This window comes from Serinus canaria, chromosome 21, assembly GCF_022539315.1.
Source record: "Serinus canaria isolate serCan28SL12 chromosome 21, serCan2020, whole genome shotgun sequence".
Classification (NCBI taxonomy): domain Eukaryota; kingdom Metazoa; phylum Chordata; class Aves; order Passeriformes; family Fringillidae; genus Serinus; species Serinus canaria.
Genome location: NC_066334.1, coordinates 2,596,749 through 2,609,924, shown reverse-complemented (window position 1 = coordinate 2,609,924; position 13,176 = coordinate 2,596,749). Strand labels below are relative to the sequence as shown.

Genomic DNA, 13,176 nt, shown 5'->3' with positions numbered 1-13,176 from the left:
CCTTTTCTCTGAGGCTTCCCAGGAGAAAAACCCTGGGTGAAGGGATTATTTCAGAGAATGTGAATGCCACAGGGGTCAATGAGCAGCCACGTCAGAGTGGCTGATCAGGGTCAGGATCCCACTGCCCAGTGAGCTCTTTACAGAGCACTGGCCACTCTTGTCCCCTGAGCCCTGTTTTTGTCCTTTGTTCCTCTCCAAATTCCATCAATCCCTGCATTTCCCCACCTTTGGTTCTCCCCCTGAGCTTCCTACAGTAAATCAAATGGGATCCTGGACTTCCCTTCCCCTGCACTCCTAGTGTTTCCTAAATACCTGTGCAGGGAGAAGAGAGAGGTTGGCTGGAGGGACCTCAAACCTCATCCATTCCCTGGATCCATCACCTCCCACTGTCCCAGGCTGCTCCCAGCCCTCTCCAACCTGGCCTTGGGCACTGCCAGGGATCCAGGGGCAGCCCCAGCTGCTCTGGGCACCCTGTGCCAGGGCCTGCCCACCCTCCCAGGGAGGAATTCCCAATCTCCCACCCAGCCCTGCCCTCTGGCAGTGGAGCCATTCCCTGTTTCCTGGCACTCCATCTGTTGTCCCCTCCAGCTCTCCTGGAGCCCTTTTAGGCCCTGCCAGGGGCTCTGAGGTCTCCCTGGAACCTTCTCCTCTCCAGGTGAGCCTCCCCAGCTCTCCCAGCCTGGCTCCAGAGCAGAGGGAGCATCTCCATGTTCCTCAGGGACTTCTGACTGGCAGTGACAAGGTTTTGGTCACATCTCCAATGTGCATGAGGTGCCCAGAGTTACCACAGCACAGTGCCTTGGCACAATCTGTGTTGCTCCTGCAATGCAGCAGGAAGAGAACTCTCTGTGTGATGTTCTGTGCACTCACCTCTCTCTGGTGAGCAGTTATCTCTGCTGTTGGCTTAGCAGGGTTCAGAGCTTCCACTGTGCCCAGACACCATCTGCTCAGCAGCTGCAGTGCTGGAGTGGCACCTCTGTTATCCCTGCAGGTTCCGTGTTGCTCCCTGTGCCTTTGTGTGCTCCCTCAGCCACGTCTGCTCCTGCCAGCCTCACTCACAGCTCTGTGAGGGCCCTGGAGCTCTGAGTGTACAAGAGACCAAAGGTGCAGCCTTGGAGCACAAAAAGCCCAATGATATCATGTGATATTCACATTCTCTGATAAAATTCCTTCACCCAGGATCTTTCCCCTGGGAAGCTGAGAAGCCTCAGAGAAAAGGAAAACAATTCTGATCTCATTTGCTTCTCCTGTGCTGTGCTCATGTGGAATGTGTTTGGAGATTGTTCACCCACAGGTGATTGTTCCATTGCATTCTGCTGGGAGTTGTTTTCATTCTTTGGCCAACCAGGGCCAAGCTCTGTCAGGGCTCTGGAGAGAGTCAGGAGTTTTCATTATCATATTTTTAGCTTTCTGTAAGTATCCTTTGTATATTCTTTAATATAATATAGTATCATAAAATAATAAATCAGCCTTCAGAGAGCATGGAGTCAGATCCATCATTCCTGCCTCTGTCTGGGGGAACCCAAATACAATAATATCAGACAAGGGGAACTTAACAAAACGATCAGGCAGTGGGTTCAGAACAATCATAAATATTTCTTTTTCACCAACAAATATGCACCACACTTTGTGCAAGCTTCCAAAATAATAACAAAAGAGGCCTTCCAGAGGTGTTAACAGTCAAAGTGGCCCATGAGCAAACTGAGACATTAATCCTTGGAAGTGGCACAGCAGTGTCCCTGGATGTGCCTTTCTGAAGGCTCTGGAAATTAGAGCCCCTTCCATGATTTACCTGTCCCTCACAATTTCCCCCTGCCCCCTTTCCCTCTCCTTGTTCCCAGATTAAATTCATCTCCCCCACCTGATGTGCCACAGGCCCCTCACCACCTTGGTCACCTTGCACAGGATTTTCCAGGTTTTTTCCACAGCTATGTCCCAGGAGAGAGGTTGGACACCTACCAGGAGACCTCAAAAAGCCAAAGATGTCTGGGACAACTGACAATTCCCAGCTGGGAGACACCAAACTGTGGGGGATGTGCTGTTTAGAGCAGATGAATGTGACAGGGATACTGGGATTCACTGTGCCACCTCATCCTCCTGAGCAGCAAAGCAGAATATTTACTGATCTGCTCAAAAGGTGTCTCACCATGACAGGAGTGAAAACAACAATCAAATACTTTTATAAAATGAAAATTAAATAAATAAATGAAATTAAATTAAATGAGTAAAATTAAAATAAATAAATATAAATAATAAATAAATAAATAAATAAAGTAAATAAATCAGGCACTGGAATCAGAATTGCTTATTGTTCTCAGTTTATTTAATTTTTTTATTATTTTAATAATGAAATAAAAAATAACAATTAGGAATAAATAATCAAATAATAAATAAAAATTAGAAATAAATAATAAAATAACAAATTAAAATTAGAGGTAAATAATAAAATAATAAATAAAATTAAATAAACTGAGAACAATAAGCAATTCTGATTCCAGTGCCTGATGGTGCAAATATCCCAGACAGAGGAGAACATGGAATTTGTCTTTCAGATTCTTGGGAAAAAAAAAAAAAAAAAAAGAAAAGAACAAGTTAAGCTCCTGGAAAGACTTAGGAGTGTTTCTATCTCCACCTTGATATTTTTTATCAGAACATGCAAAATGTTTGATGCAAATTCTCCTTGGGTGTGCCATTGCTTTTATGGCCTTTTTATGGCTTATAAAGCAAATCACGTCATCTGTGGCGCTTTCTGTGACCCTTTAGTTAAAATGTTACCCCAAGGACAATCTCCTCTTTGTGTGCTCAGTGTTTGCTGAGCCCTCCAGGATCCCTGGGTTTGAGAGGGGTGGGAGCAGGGCCCCACCCAGGGGTGACACCACCCCCATCAGCACCTCCTGCCACCATTCTGCGTTTCTGCCAGGAAAAGGATTGACATTTTCCCAAAAGAAGCTTCGTTTGAAATTAGCAAAAGCTTCTGTTCTTCTGTTTGCTAGGTGGGGGCAGGTAAGAATTTCACTGAGTGAGAACTGGAACGGGCTGCTCAGAGAGGTGGTGGAGTCTCCATCCCTGGAGACATCCAAAATTCATCTGGAAACAGCCCTGGGCACCCTGGTCCCAGGGAGGTGGGACTGGATCACCCCAGGGTCCCTTCCACCCTCAACCACTCAGGATTCTGTGGAGAAATGGGTTTGAGCCTCCATATTTTTGTACATTTGAAAGGTTTGGGTTTTTTTGCTGTTAAAACAACTTCTTGCCTCAAATGCTGTCTGGATTTATCTCTTTATGGAAAATTAAAATAAATAAATAGATAAAGGAGGGGGGAGGAAAGGAGAGAGGGTTAACAAACATTCTGACACACAGGAGGAATATGGCAAACTAGGACATGAGAATTCCAGGGGTTGGGAAGCCAGTGGGTAATGGGAATGGCAGCAGATAAAAACAACATTTCTGCCTAGAAGGGAGACAGGGTAGGAATTGAAAGAGGAGATGGGATTAGGATTTTAATGGGATCTAAAGCTGGTTGTCTGAGAACACTGGTGGCTAGAACTAGAGAAGAGAGAAAAACTATGAGAATTACATAGAAATTATATATTTTAAGCTAAGAAAAAAATGATCAGTCCAGGGAATTTTGAGCTTCAGCAGAATAGAGGGAGAAATGGGCAAGGAAATCCCATAAGGACCAAGAGAGTGATGGGGGAGGAGTGGAAGGGGAGGAATAATGAAAGCTGGATAAAGAGCCACATTGTAGAATCAAGGAGAAAAAAATCCCAAAATTAGAGATGGGAGACTAGGGATGGTGACAGTGGGAAGGACCAGAACAGGCAGCCAATAAATAGAATAAATGGATGTACCAGCCAGGACCTGGATAATGTGGAAATGTGGAAGAGCCAAGCAAAGGGAGGAGAAAGGAAAGAGAAACTTGGGGGGAAATGTGAGGCAAATTTAAGGGAGAGCAGGCACAAAAGTCTGTGCATGCAATAATGGTGAGAAAGGGGAAAATCCCACGTTGCTGATGACTGTGGACATCAAACACAGAATTACAGAAAGGGATGAGGGGAATCAGGGGCTGGGAGTGGCAGGGGCTGGACACAGGGAAAGCTGCCAGGCTCTGGACTGACCAGTGCTTCAAGGAGCTCTGGGAATGATGGAATTACTGATGGAATTTGCCATCTCAGTGCAAAGAAGCTCCACTGTTGGGAGCTGGCAGTAAAGGAGTGTTGAGGTGAGTGAAATCTCCTGTGAGGAGAGGAGGAAGATATCAGCACCAGGCTGACGTCTGTGCCCTCATCAGTGATTAAACATTAATAGCAACTCAGAGAATCAGTCATAGCAGAGAATCCCAGGCTGCTCTGGCTTGGGAGGGATCTTGAAGCCCATCCCTGTGTGGGCAGGGACATTTCCACTCCAGCAGGGTGCTCCAAGCCCTGTCCAAGCTGATCTTGGCTCCCACCCCCATGGGGATGCAGGCCTCACTTACAGAACACAAGTGGAGAAAAGGAATGAACTTTTTAAGAAGTGGAATGGGGAAAAGAGTGGATTGGGAAAGGAGAAGGGTGTGTGAGGTGACACAAGGCTGATGGTTTGGTGAGAAGTGAGGGAATCAAGGTGACCTTTTCTTATACCACAAGTTACCCAATGGAATTGTCAGTGAGACAATCAATCCCCTGCAGCTCATTTTCCAGGAACTGAGGGGTTGAAGAACCACAGAACCACAGAATTTGGGTTGGAAGGGACCCCAAAGATCATTTAGTCCCAGCCCCTGGCAGGGACAGGACATGCAGTTCTGTGTCCCTGATTGCCACCAGCACTTTGTCCTGCTCCTGGAGCCCGCAGGGGAGGCTGCTGCTGGCCTGGCAGTGCCTCGTTGATGGTTGCACTCCATGATCCCAGAGGGCTTTTCCAGCCTCAGCCATTCCCTGATTCTGGGATTGCCACGGGCTGTGCAGGTGGCTGAGCTGGAAACCAGCCCTGCTGAAATCCCTGCTGTGCTCTGAGCCCCAGCTCCCAGGGAGAGCTGCAAGCACAGCCCTCAGTGTTGGCTTCTGGGCAGCAAAATCACATCTCCACTCCTGGCTCCTGGCTGCCTTTGTTTGCCATCCTGCCCACATTACCCTGATCCAGCCCAGGCCAGTCTGCTGGTTCATTTTCAGGTGTGCCCCCCACCCCTTCTTCCCCAGGGACACAACCTCCTGCTGCCAAACCATCCCCCAGAAACCACAAATCTCAGCCAGCAGGGACTAAAGGAATGTCTTGTGCCCTCATTTGTCCCCCTTTTTCCCTCTGCAGTGCTCTACACACCAGGCTAAACAAGTCTGGGGTGTCCCTGGGGGCAGAAGGTTTTTGGGAAGGTCTCCAGAGCATCCTCCTGCCCCACCTGAGCCCTGGCAGTCTCAGCAAGATCTTGGCTCTTATCCTGTTTCCAAACAAAATCCAAAGAAAATAACCTCCCTCTCTACAGGAGCTGCTCCAAGCTGCTCTGCTGGGACCTGAGGATTTGTCACATCAGTTTTAAAGGAAAATAGGAAGTCCTTTCTCTGTCTGGAGAAATAACTGCAGGTTTAAAAGAAGCCCCTGCAGGGTTTGAGGCAGGAAATCCCAATTTCCTGACTTCAAGGCAGCAGGAAGAGCCTTAGTGAGGGACTCTCTCTTTGGAATTTGCTCTGGATGCATTTTGTCCTGAGGTATAAAATAGTGGGTGTAAGGAATCCTCTCCTACACCCTCACAGTTTTCCTGTCAAGTGAAGTAGGAATTTATGCACCTCATGATGATTTTCTAAAATCAATTCTGGATTTAGGCTCCAGATTCCAGGGCTGAGGATACAGATTTGGTGCACTGAGAGTCTTGGTGGAACTTGCTGAGTTGAGGGCTCCATGTATAAAAATGGAGAAAAGAGTTACAAATAGGAGGGGAAATGTGAAATCTCTGATATGGACTTGCATTACCCTGACAGACCTGGGGGTGCTCAGCCTGGAGAAAAGGAGGCTCAGGGGGCCCTTGTGGCTCTGCACAGCTCCTGACAGGAGGGGACAGCCGGGGGGTCGGGCTGTGCTCCAGGGAACAGGGACAGGAGGAGAGGGAACGGCCTCAGGCTGGGCCAGGGCAGGCTCAGGGTGGATGTGGGGGTCCCAGCTGTGGGGGTCCCAGCTGTGGGTGTCTCTGGCTCTGGACTGAAGGCACTCAGACAGCAGTTCATGCTCACACTCAGGTGTTTATTATTCCTTATCAGTCAAACAGTCTCACTGCTGGGAGTTCAGCAGCTTTTCATTACAAGGCACAAAATGCCCAACAATCTCTTGGTCCAAGGGCTTGTGAGACTGAACTGTCCAATAAAGAGCTGACACCTGGATTATTTTCCCTTTTAACCCCAGAACTGATCCCACAGAGCTGCAGTGCAGACTTTTCTGCCCAATTCCAAAATGCCACCCAAACCCATGGAGAAGGAGGAAGAAGCAGCATGAAGAAGAAACCCAGGACAGCACCCTGTGCCCTCCACCTTGCTGCCATCCACAACATCCTAAAAATCCCAAACCCTCAATTTCTCACCCAGTGACACACCTGCACTGCTCTCTAGAATCTATTTCACACTTTTGTGGGTTCCAGTCTCTCCTGAAGTCTGGGAAACTTTCTCCATGGATGAGGGTCAGAGTCAGTGCTGCCCTGGGGGTCAGGGCACCCCAGAGCAGACACAGAAATATTCCTGGGCCCTGGGCTTGCACAGCTGGACATCAAGAGAAATCTCTTCATGGAAAGTGTGGTCAGGAAGAGGAAGGGGCTGCCCAGGGCAGTGGTGGAGTCCCCATCCCTGGAGGTGTCCAAGGAAGGGCTGGGAATGGCCTCAGTGCTCTGGGCTGGGTGACCAGAGAGGGATCAGGCACAGGTTGGACTCAGTGATCCTGGAGGGATTTTGAAACCCAAAGAGTTCTGTGGTTCTGTGACTACAAATTGGTTTCCTGTGGTATTTTCTGGGTCCCCAGGACGAAGGAGGAATTGAGACTCTGACTCCATGTTCTTAGAAGGTGAATTTATTATTTTATGATCTTATATTCTATTAAAGAATGCTATACTAAAGAATAGAGAAAGGAGACTTACAGAAGGTGTAACAAGGTACTAATTAAAAACTCATGACTGCTTCCAGAGTCCTGACACAGCTGGACTGGGGTTGGTCATTAAGTAAAAACAATTCACATGGTGGATAAACAATCTCCAACCACATTCCAAAGCAGCCAAACACAGGAGCAGCAATCAGATAATTATTGTTTTCATTCTTCCCTTCTCAGCTTCCCAGGAGAAGAAATCCTGGCCAAGGGATTTTTCAGAAATCATGACAGTGACAGTTTTAAATTCAGGACATTGTTAAAAGATATATTTTATTGTTAAAATAAAATTGTTAAAAGATATATTTTATTCAGGAAAGCCACAGACATGAAATGCCTTATGGGGAAAAAGCAAGGAGGCAGAAAGAGTCTTGTAAAACAAAATCCACCCCAAAACCCAGCAATAACAAACAAAACAAACAAATAAACAAAAAAAAATTCCAAATTATTACTAGTTTTTTATTGCCTGTACAGCATATAAACATGGACAGATGATTTCCTCACAATCTTGCCGCCAATAAATAAACAACAATGCTTTCATTTCCGTGTGATTCAGGCACTGCACTTTGGAATTCCTTTCTCTCCAAGAGAGTTTAAAGAACCTTGATACCCAGCCAGAGAAGAAGTGTTCCTGTGCTCCTCGACACCCATTCCCCAAATCAACAGCAATCAGGACAAGCAGCAGCTGATTTCTGGCAGCCAGAACACACCTGGCACTCCTGGAGCCAGGAGCTCAGCTCCAGTTACCTCTTGCAGTTCTGCTGCAAACCCAGAGGTGTCACCTGCAGACAGGTGGGAGGGAAAGGGATCCCACCCACTGGGAAGGAGGGCTGAGAAAGGGGGTAACCCAGTGATGCTGTGTGTAGGGGAGGCCAAATCACAGCCATTGTGACATTAATGACATTAATGATTAGATACTACTTATTGGACACTAAATATTAGCCATTAGAAAGGCTGCAGGGGATGCTGAGTTCCACCCAGTGTGTTCAAACCCAGGCAAAACAGTGGGAAATGACACCCAGGGCATTTCCATTCCAGGGTCACCCAACTCCTGCAGCACTGGGACCTCTCAGAGGAGTCCCAGCCTCCTTGCTGGCAGATCTGCAATCCAGATTCTGCTGAATCCAGGTGCTGCAGGACTGCAGGAATGTCCCCAAGAGCTGGCAGCTGCAGTGGGAGATGAAGCCCAGGAATCTGATTGGTGAAAGCACATGATCTTGCCACAGGAATGCACAAACTTCCCAGCTGGACATGTCTTTTGTGGGTTTTCCCACCTCCTCAGAAGCAGCCAGCACAGGCAGCATTGGCACAGATCTCACACAGGTCGTCCTCAGCAGCCAGGCCTGCCCAGGAGAAAGGGGGTTCAGTGGGGTGCCAGGAGGGCAGAGCCACCTGCCAAAGCACCTGGGGACTCCTTTGCCTGCCTGCTTTATCATTGGAAAGGTCCTTGCAGGTAGAACTGCTCTAAGTAAAATTAGCTGTGCTAAAATCTGACTGAAGGGATGAAATCAAACCTGAATTCCTTGGGAAGCCAGGGGAACATGTGGAAGCAAGGGGACAAGAGGACATGGCAGCATTTTATCCCAAAGTGTCCCCCTGTACTGGACATAGATAACTGCAATGGAATAACTGAACAAAGCAAGGACTGCAGCAGCAGCCCAGGGCAGAGGGACCTTGGGCAAGGAGGAATGGCTTAAGCTGGAGAAGGGTAGATTTAGATGGGATATTGGGAGGAAAATCCTCCCTGGGAGGGTGGGCAGGCCCTGGCACAGGGTGCCCAGAGCAGCTGGGGCTGCCCCTGGATCCCTGGCAGTGCCCAAGGCCAGGCTGGATGGGGCTGGGGGCAGCCTGGGATGGTGGAAGGTGTCCCTGCCATGGCAGGGGTGGAATGGGATGGGATTTAAGGTCCTCCCAAACAAACTATTCAGTGATTGCATTGTTCTGCTTGGGATGAACTTTTCCCTGGCCACAGCAGTGGGATGTGCCCAGGGAACAGCTCAGCTCAGGAATTTCCCTTAGGTGGTTCATGGAGCCCAACCTTGGCAGGAGAAAGGGCAGCACAAGGCAGCACAAACCCTCCCAGCTGCCCTAGCAGTGACACAGAAGCAATTCCGTGGCTTTGCCTCCTGCTGCTGGAATGTTTAAGGTTGAAAATCGTGGTAAAAATGAACACTGTGAAATATGAATGACATACTCAGCCTCCTGAAAATCATGGGTGCATCTTCCCTCTTGCACACAGGCCTGAACTCCTCGGGGAGGTGTTTTTCCTGGCAGGGGGAATAGCTGGCCATGGGCACCATCATGCGAGGGTTGAGGTGTCTGTTGCCATCCATGAGCTCCTTCAGCTTCTTCACGGACTCCAGGGGGAATTTCAAGTCTCCATCCTGTGAAGAGCCAGGACAAAGAAGTGTCAGGAAGCCAGGCCTTTTGCAAATCCATTCCATTTCAACCAAGAGCTCTCCCAAAAAGAATAGCAGAGGGAAAAGATGGTGTTGAAAGAAAGCCAAGATAAAACCTGTGCTGAATGGAGGCAGTGGACAGAGGGAGAATTCAGTCCTGGCTCATCCCCATGAGACAGACCCATAGAATCTGGGATAGGAAGATCCAGGCTGGGAACCTTCAGCCTAAAAAGAGAGAACTGGGAAATGTCACATCATCCTGGAATGGGTTGGGTTGGAAGGGACCTTAAAGCTCTTCTCATTCCCCCCTGCCCCAGGCAGGGACACCTCCCACTAGAGCTGGCTGCTGCCAGCTCCATCCAGCACCTCCAGGGATGTGTGGTAGAGATCCATAAACCATGGCTGGAATGGGGATAAATGGGGCTTTATTTGGTTCACTGGGTTTATTTGGGTTTATTTTGCTTCTCCCAACACAGCGGTGGGAATGTCAGGTGTTGGCTGTGACCTGCCGGGGTGTGAGCACACAAAAGCAGCTCTTCTTTCACCCCACACATTGCTGGGGGATAAACCCTTCACCCCAAGGCATTGTGGAAAGTTTCCATTAATTTAGAGTCACAGAACCTCTTGTGTTGGAAGGGACCCACAGGGATCACTGACTCCAGCTCCTGGCCCTGCACAGGTGCCCAACAATCCCACCCCATGCCCATTTAAAACTTGCTCACACAATCTGTGAAAAACAAGAGTTTGGAAGCATAAATATAACACTTCTGACTCAAAGTTCACACCAGAAACTTGAGGAAGCTGGGGCAAGACTCTGAGAAATATTACTCTGTGTTTTAGTTGCTTCTCCCTGTTCATCAGTTAAGGGTCATGCCCTCAGTTTCGAGAGATTTCCCCTTTTTGAGGTCATAGATTTAAGTTGCAGCTGTTTCACCAAGTGCACAAAGTCTGTACTCATCTGCAGATATTCAGAGTTTGGCCTAGAAAGCAAATAAGCATTTTCAAACTGATTTATATCTGCTGTTTTAACATGGTTTCATGGCCAATGTGCAGTCAGTAAGGGGATGTGGGAGGTCCCAACCCCAGGGCAGGGTTTGGATGAGATGAACTTGAATGTCCCCTCCAACCCAAACCATCCTGGGATTCTGGAGTCAGGTAAAAGCTTCTTATCCAAAGAAATAAAGTGCAGTGACTCTGATACAGCACAAGACCAAATATTAGCATTTGTTTCACCATGAGTCCATGGGGAGTGGTGTGAGAGCAGTGGGGAGGGGATTTGGTTCTGGCTGGGATTTTGGAGGGTTTTTGGTTCTGGCTGGGGTTTTGGAGGGGATTTGGTTGGTTGGGCGTTTGTTGGTTTTTGGAGGGTTTTGGTTTCTGGCTGGGGTTTTTGGAGGGTGTTTGGTATGATGCGGGTGTTTAGGAGGGTTTTGGGTTCTGGCTGGGGTTTTGGATGGTTTTTGGTTCTGGCTGGGGTTTAGGAGGGGATTTGGTTCTGGCTGGGGTTTAGGAGGGGATTTGGTTCTGGCTGGGGTTTTGGAGGGTTTTTGGTTCTGGCTGGGGCATAGGAGGGTTTTTACAGTATCTCATTGTTTTGGTGTTCAAGGTTTAAAACCCCAATCAGACCTTGGATACGTATTTACTACGTCAAAATCTCTCCTCTTGCAATCAGTTTATGATCTTGCTCAGGTTCATTTATCAGTTGACCTCAAGGATCTTAGAGATCTTTTCTGACCTTGATGGTCTATAAAAGTTAATCAGGTGCTGGCATCAGCAGCCCAAGGGAGTGGTGGAGTCACCATCCCTGGAAGTGTTCCAGGGATGTGACACCAGGGACAAGGTGGGTCTCTCTGTGCTGGAGGAACAGTTGGATTCAATAAATCTTAAAGGGATTTTCCAACCTAAACAACTTTCTGATTCTGTGATCAGCCCTGGCTGCCTGTGAAAAATTCACTTCTCCTGTAAAGGCAGCTGTGCTCACACAGCTGAGAAGAAAAACCTACAGAACTAAAAAAAAGTGTGGATTTCTACAGGCACAATTTCAGAGAAACCAGGAACTGGGAAGAAACCCTGACATCTGCAGGTCCTGGGGACAAAAACAACAAAGGAACAGCAAAACAGAGACAAAACCACCTCGAGTAAGAAAGATGTATTAGAGAGAGGTAAATTTGACAAACTCTGGGACAAGGAAGGGAAGTCTCAGGACCAATTTCAGGGGGGAAGAGTGCAAGCCAACTTTGTGAAGAATCAAAGAATCAGTCAGAGCTCAAAGACTTCAGTGAAAGGAGTGCAGTGCACGCAGAGTTCACTGCAAGTACAGTGGGTAAAACACAGATTTAATGATTAATGAGAGGAGAATTCCAGCTCAGACTCCAGAGATGCACTTCCTACTCTTTTACATAACCTAGCAGCAGCCATTCTCATTTATTAATATTTTTTTATGGCTACAAGTGGAAAAGGGGGGTGTTTTCCACTGGGCAGGCAGCTGTCTGCTCCTCTGGAGACTGTAAATGTCGAAGAATGGTTTGAGAGAAAGGAATAGCTTAAACCTGCTACCCCTGGCTGTCTCTGTCATCCAAAGGAGAAAAAAGAGGACACAAAGATCCCTGGACACCTGCTGCACACACAGAGAGAGTCAATAATTGTTTAACAAGTTGTCCTGGTCCCCAGAGGAAGGTGTTTACATTGCAATCAGACTGAACTCTCCCACAGCCTCTCAGGAGGAGCGCACAGAGATCCAAAGCTTTCCCAATAACAGAGCTGGGCCCTGAAGGACCTTCCCACCCCTTCCACATCCTATGGTGTGTCATGGTTTGGCACTCCAAAATCTCCCAAAAAACTCACTTCCTTTTCAAACCAGGACCTGGAGTATCAGCCATGGGTGCTGTGTACTTGGAAAATTTCACAGAGGCTCCCTTAATCACTTCTCTGCCTATTAATATTTAATTGGATCCAGCTAAGCTCTTTGCCCTTCCATTGCAGGCTCCATCCCATAAATCACAGATCATTTCCACAAAGAGCTTCCTGCCTAGAACCAAGGAACACAAGACAATTTCTCCTTTGTTCACACCTTGTTTGCATCACTCTCCAAAGTCAGCACCTTCACTGCACGTGGCTTTAGGTCTGGGAGAAAATTCTGGGCATGAAACACCTCAGGGATTTCAGGGCAGAGATGTGGCTGGAGAAGGTAAATAAACAGCAGCAGCACTGAGTGATACCTGAAGGGTTTTACAGAAGGAAAACCCAGAGCATGGGGAGATACAGGTGGAAATCAAGGCAGAGCAAAGCAAAAATTCAGATCTGTTAATTCAGTTCAAGATTCCTGTTGCAAGCAGAGGTTTTAAAAACATCATCACTTTGTTGAATTTGTAATAACGACAAATGAAAGAGAAAAAAACTCACCTGAACATAGACTGCCTGGGAGAGGTGCACCAGGACAAGGACTGCCAGGACTGCCCAGGAAAGAAAGCTTTTCATGGTGCCTGCAAAGCCAAGCCTCCCCTGAACTGGACAGATTTTATTTCCTCTGCCTTTCTTTGGCCTTTTTTGTGTCTCTCAGACTTTCCCTCTTCCCCTGAGCTCTCAGAGTGCCCAGCAGTCAGAGCTTTATAAAGACTTCCTCCAGCACGATGCTGGTAATCCATTAATCCAGACTTTCTATTGGCATGTCATAAACCCTGAG

General features: G+C 47.7%; 1 protein-coding gene across 1 annotated transcript; it reads right to left on the bottom strand.

The window, feature by feature from the left end:
- Nucleotides 1-7,349: 7,349 nt before the first annotated feature.
- Nucleotides 7,350-13,074, bottom strand: LOC103820858 (guanylin-like). The gene is made up of 3 exons (XM_009095635.4): nucleotides 12,897-13,074; nucleotides 9,290-9,479; nucleotides 7,350-8,438 (listed from the first exon to the last, which is right to left on the bottom strand). Exons 1-3 carry the CDS (start codon nucleotides 12,969-12,971, stop codon nucleotides 8,374-8,376), a joined length of 330 nt encoding a protein of 109 aa, XP_009093883.1. The 5' UTR covers nucleotides 12,972-13,074; the 3' UTR covers nucleotides 7,350-8,373.
- Nucleotides 13,075-13,176: the final 102 nt, after the last annotated feature.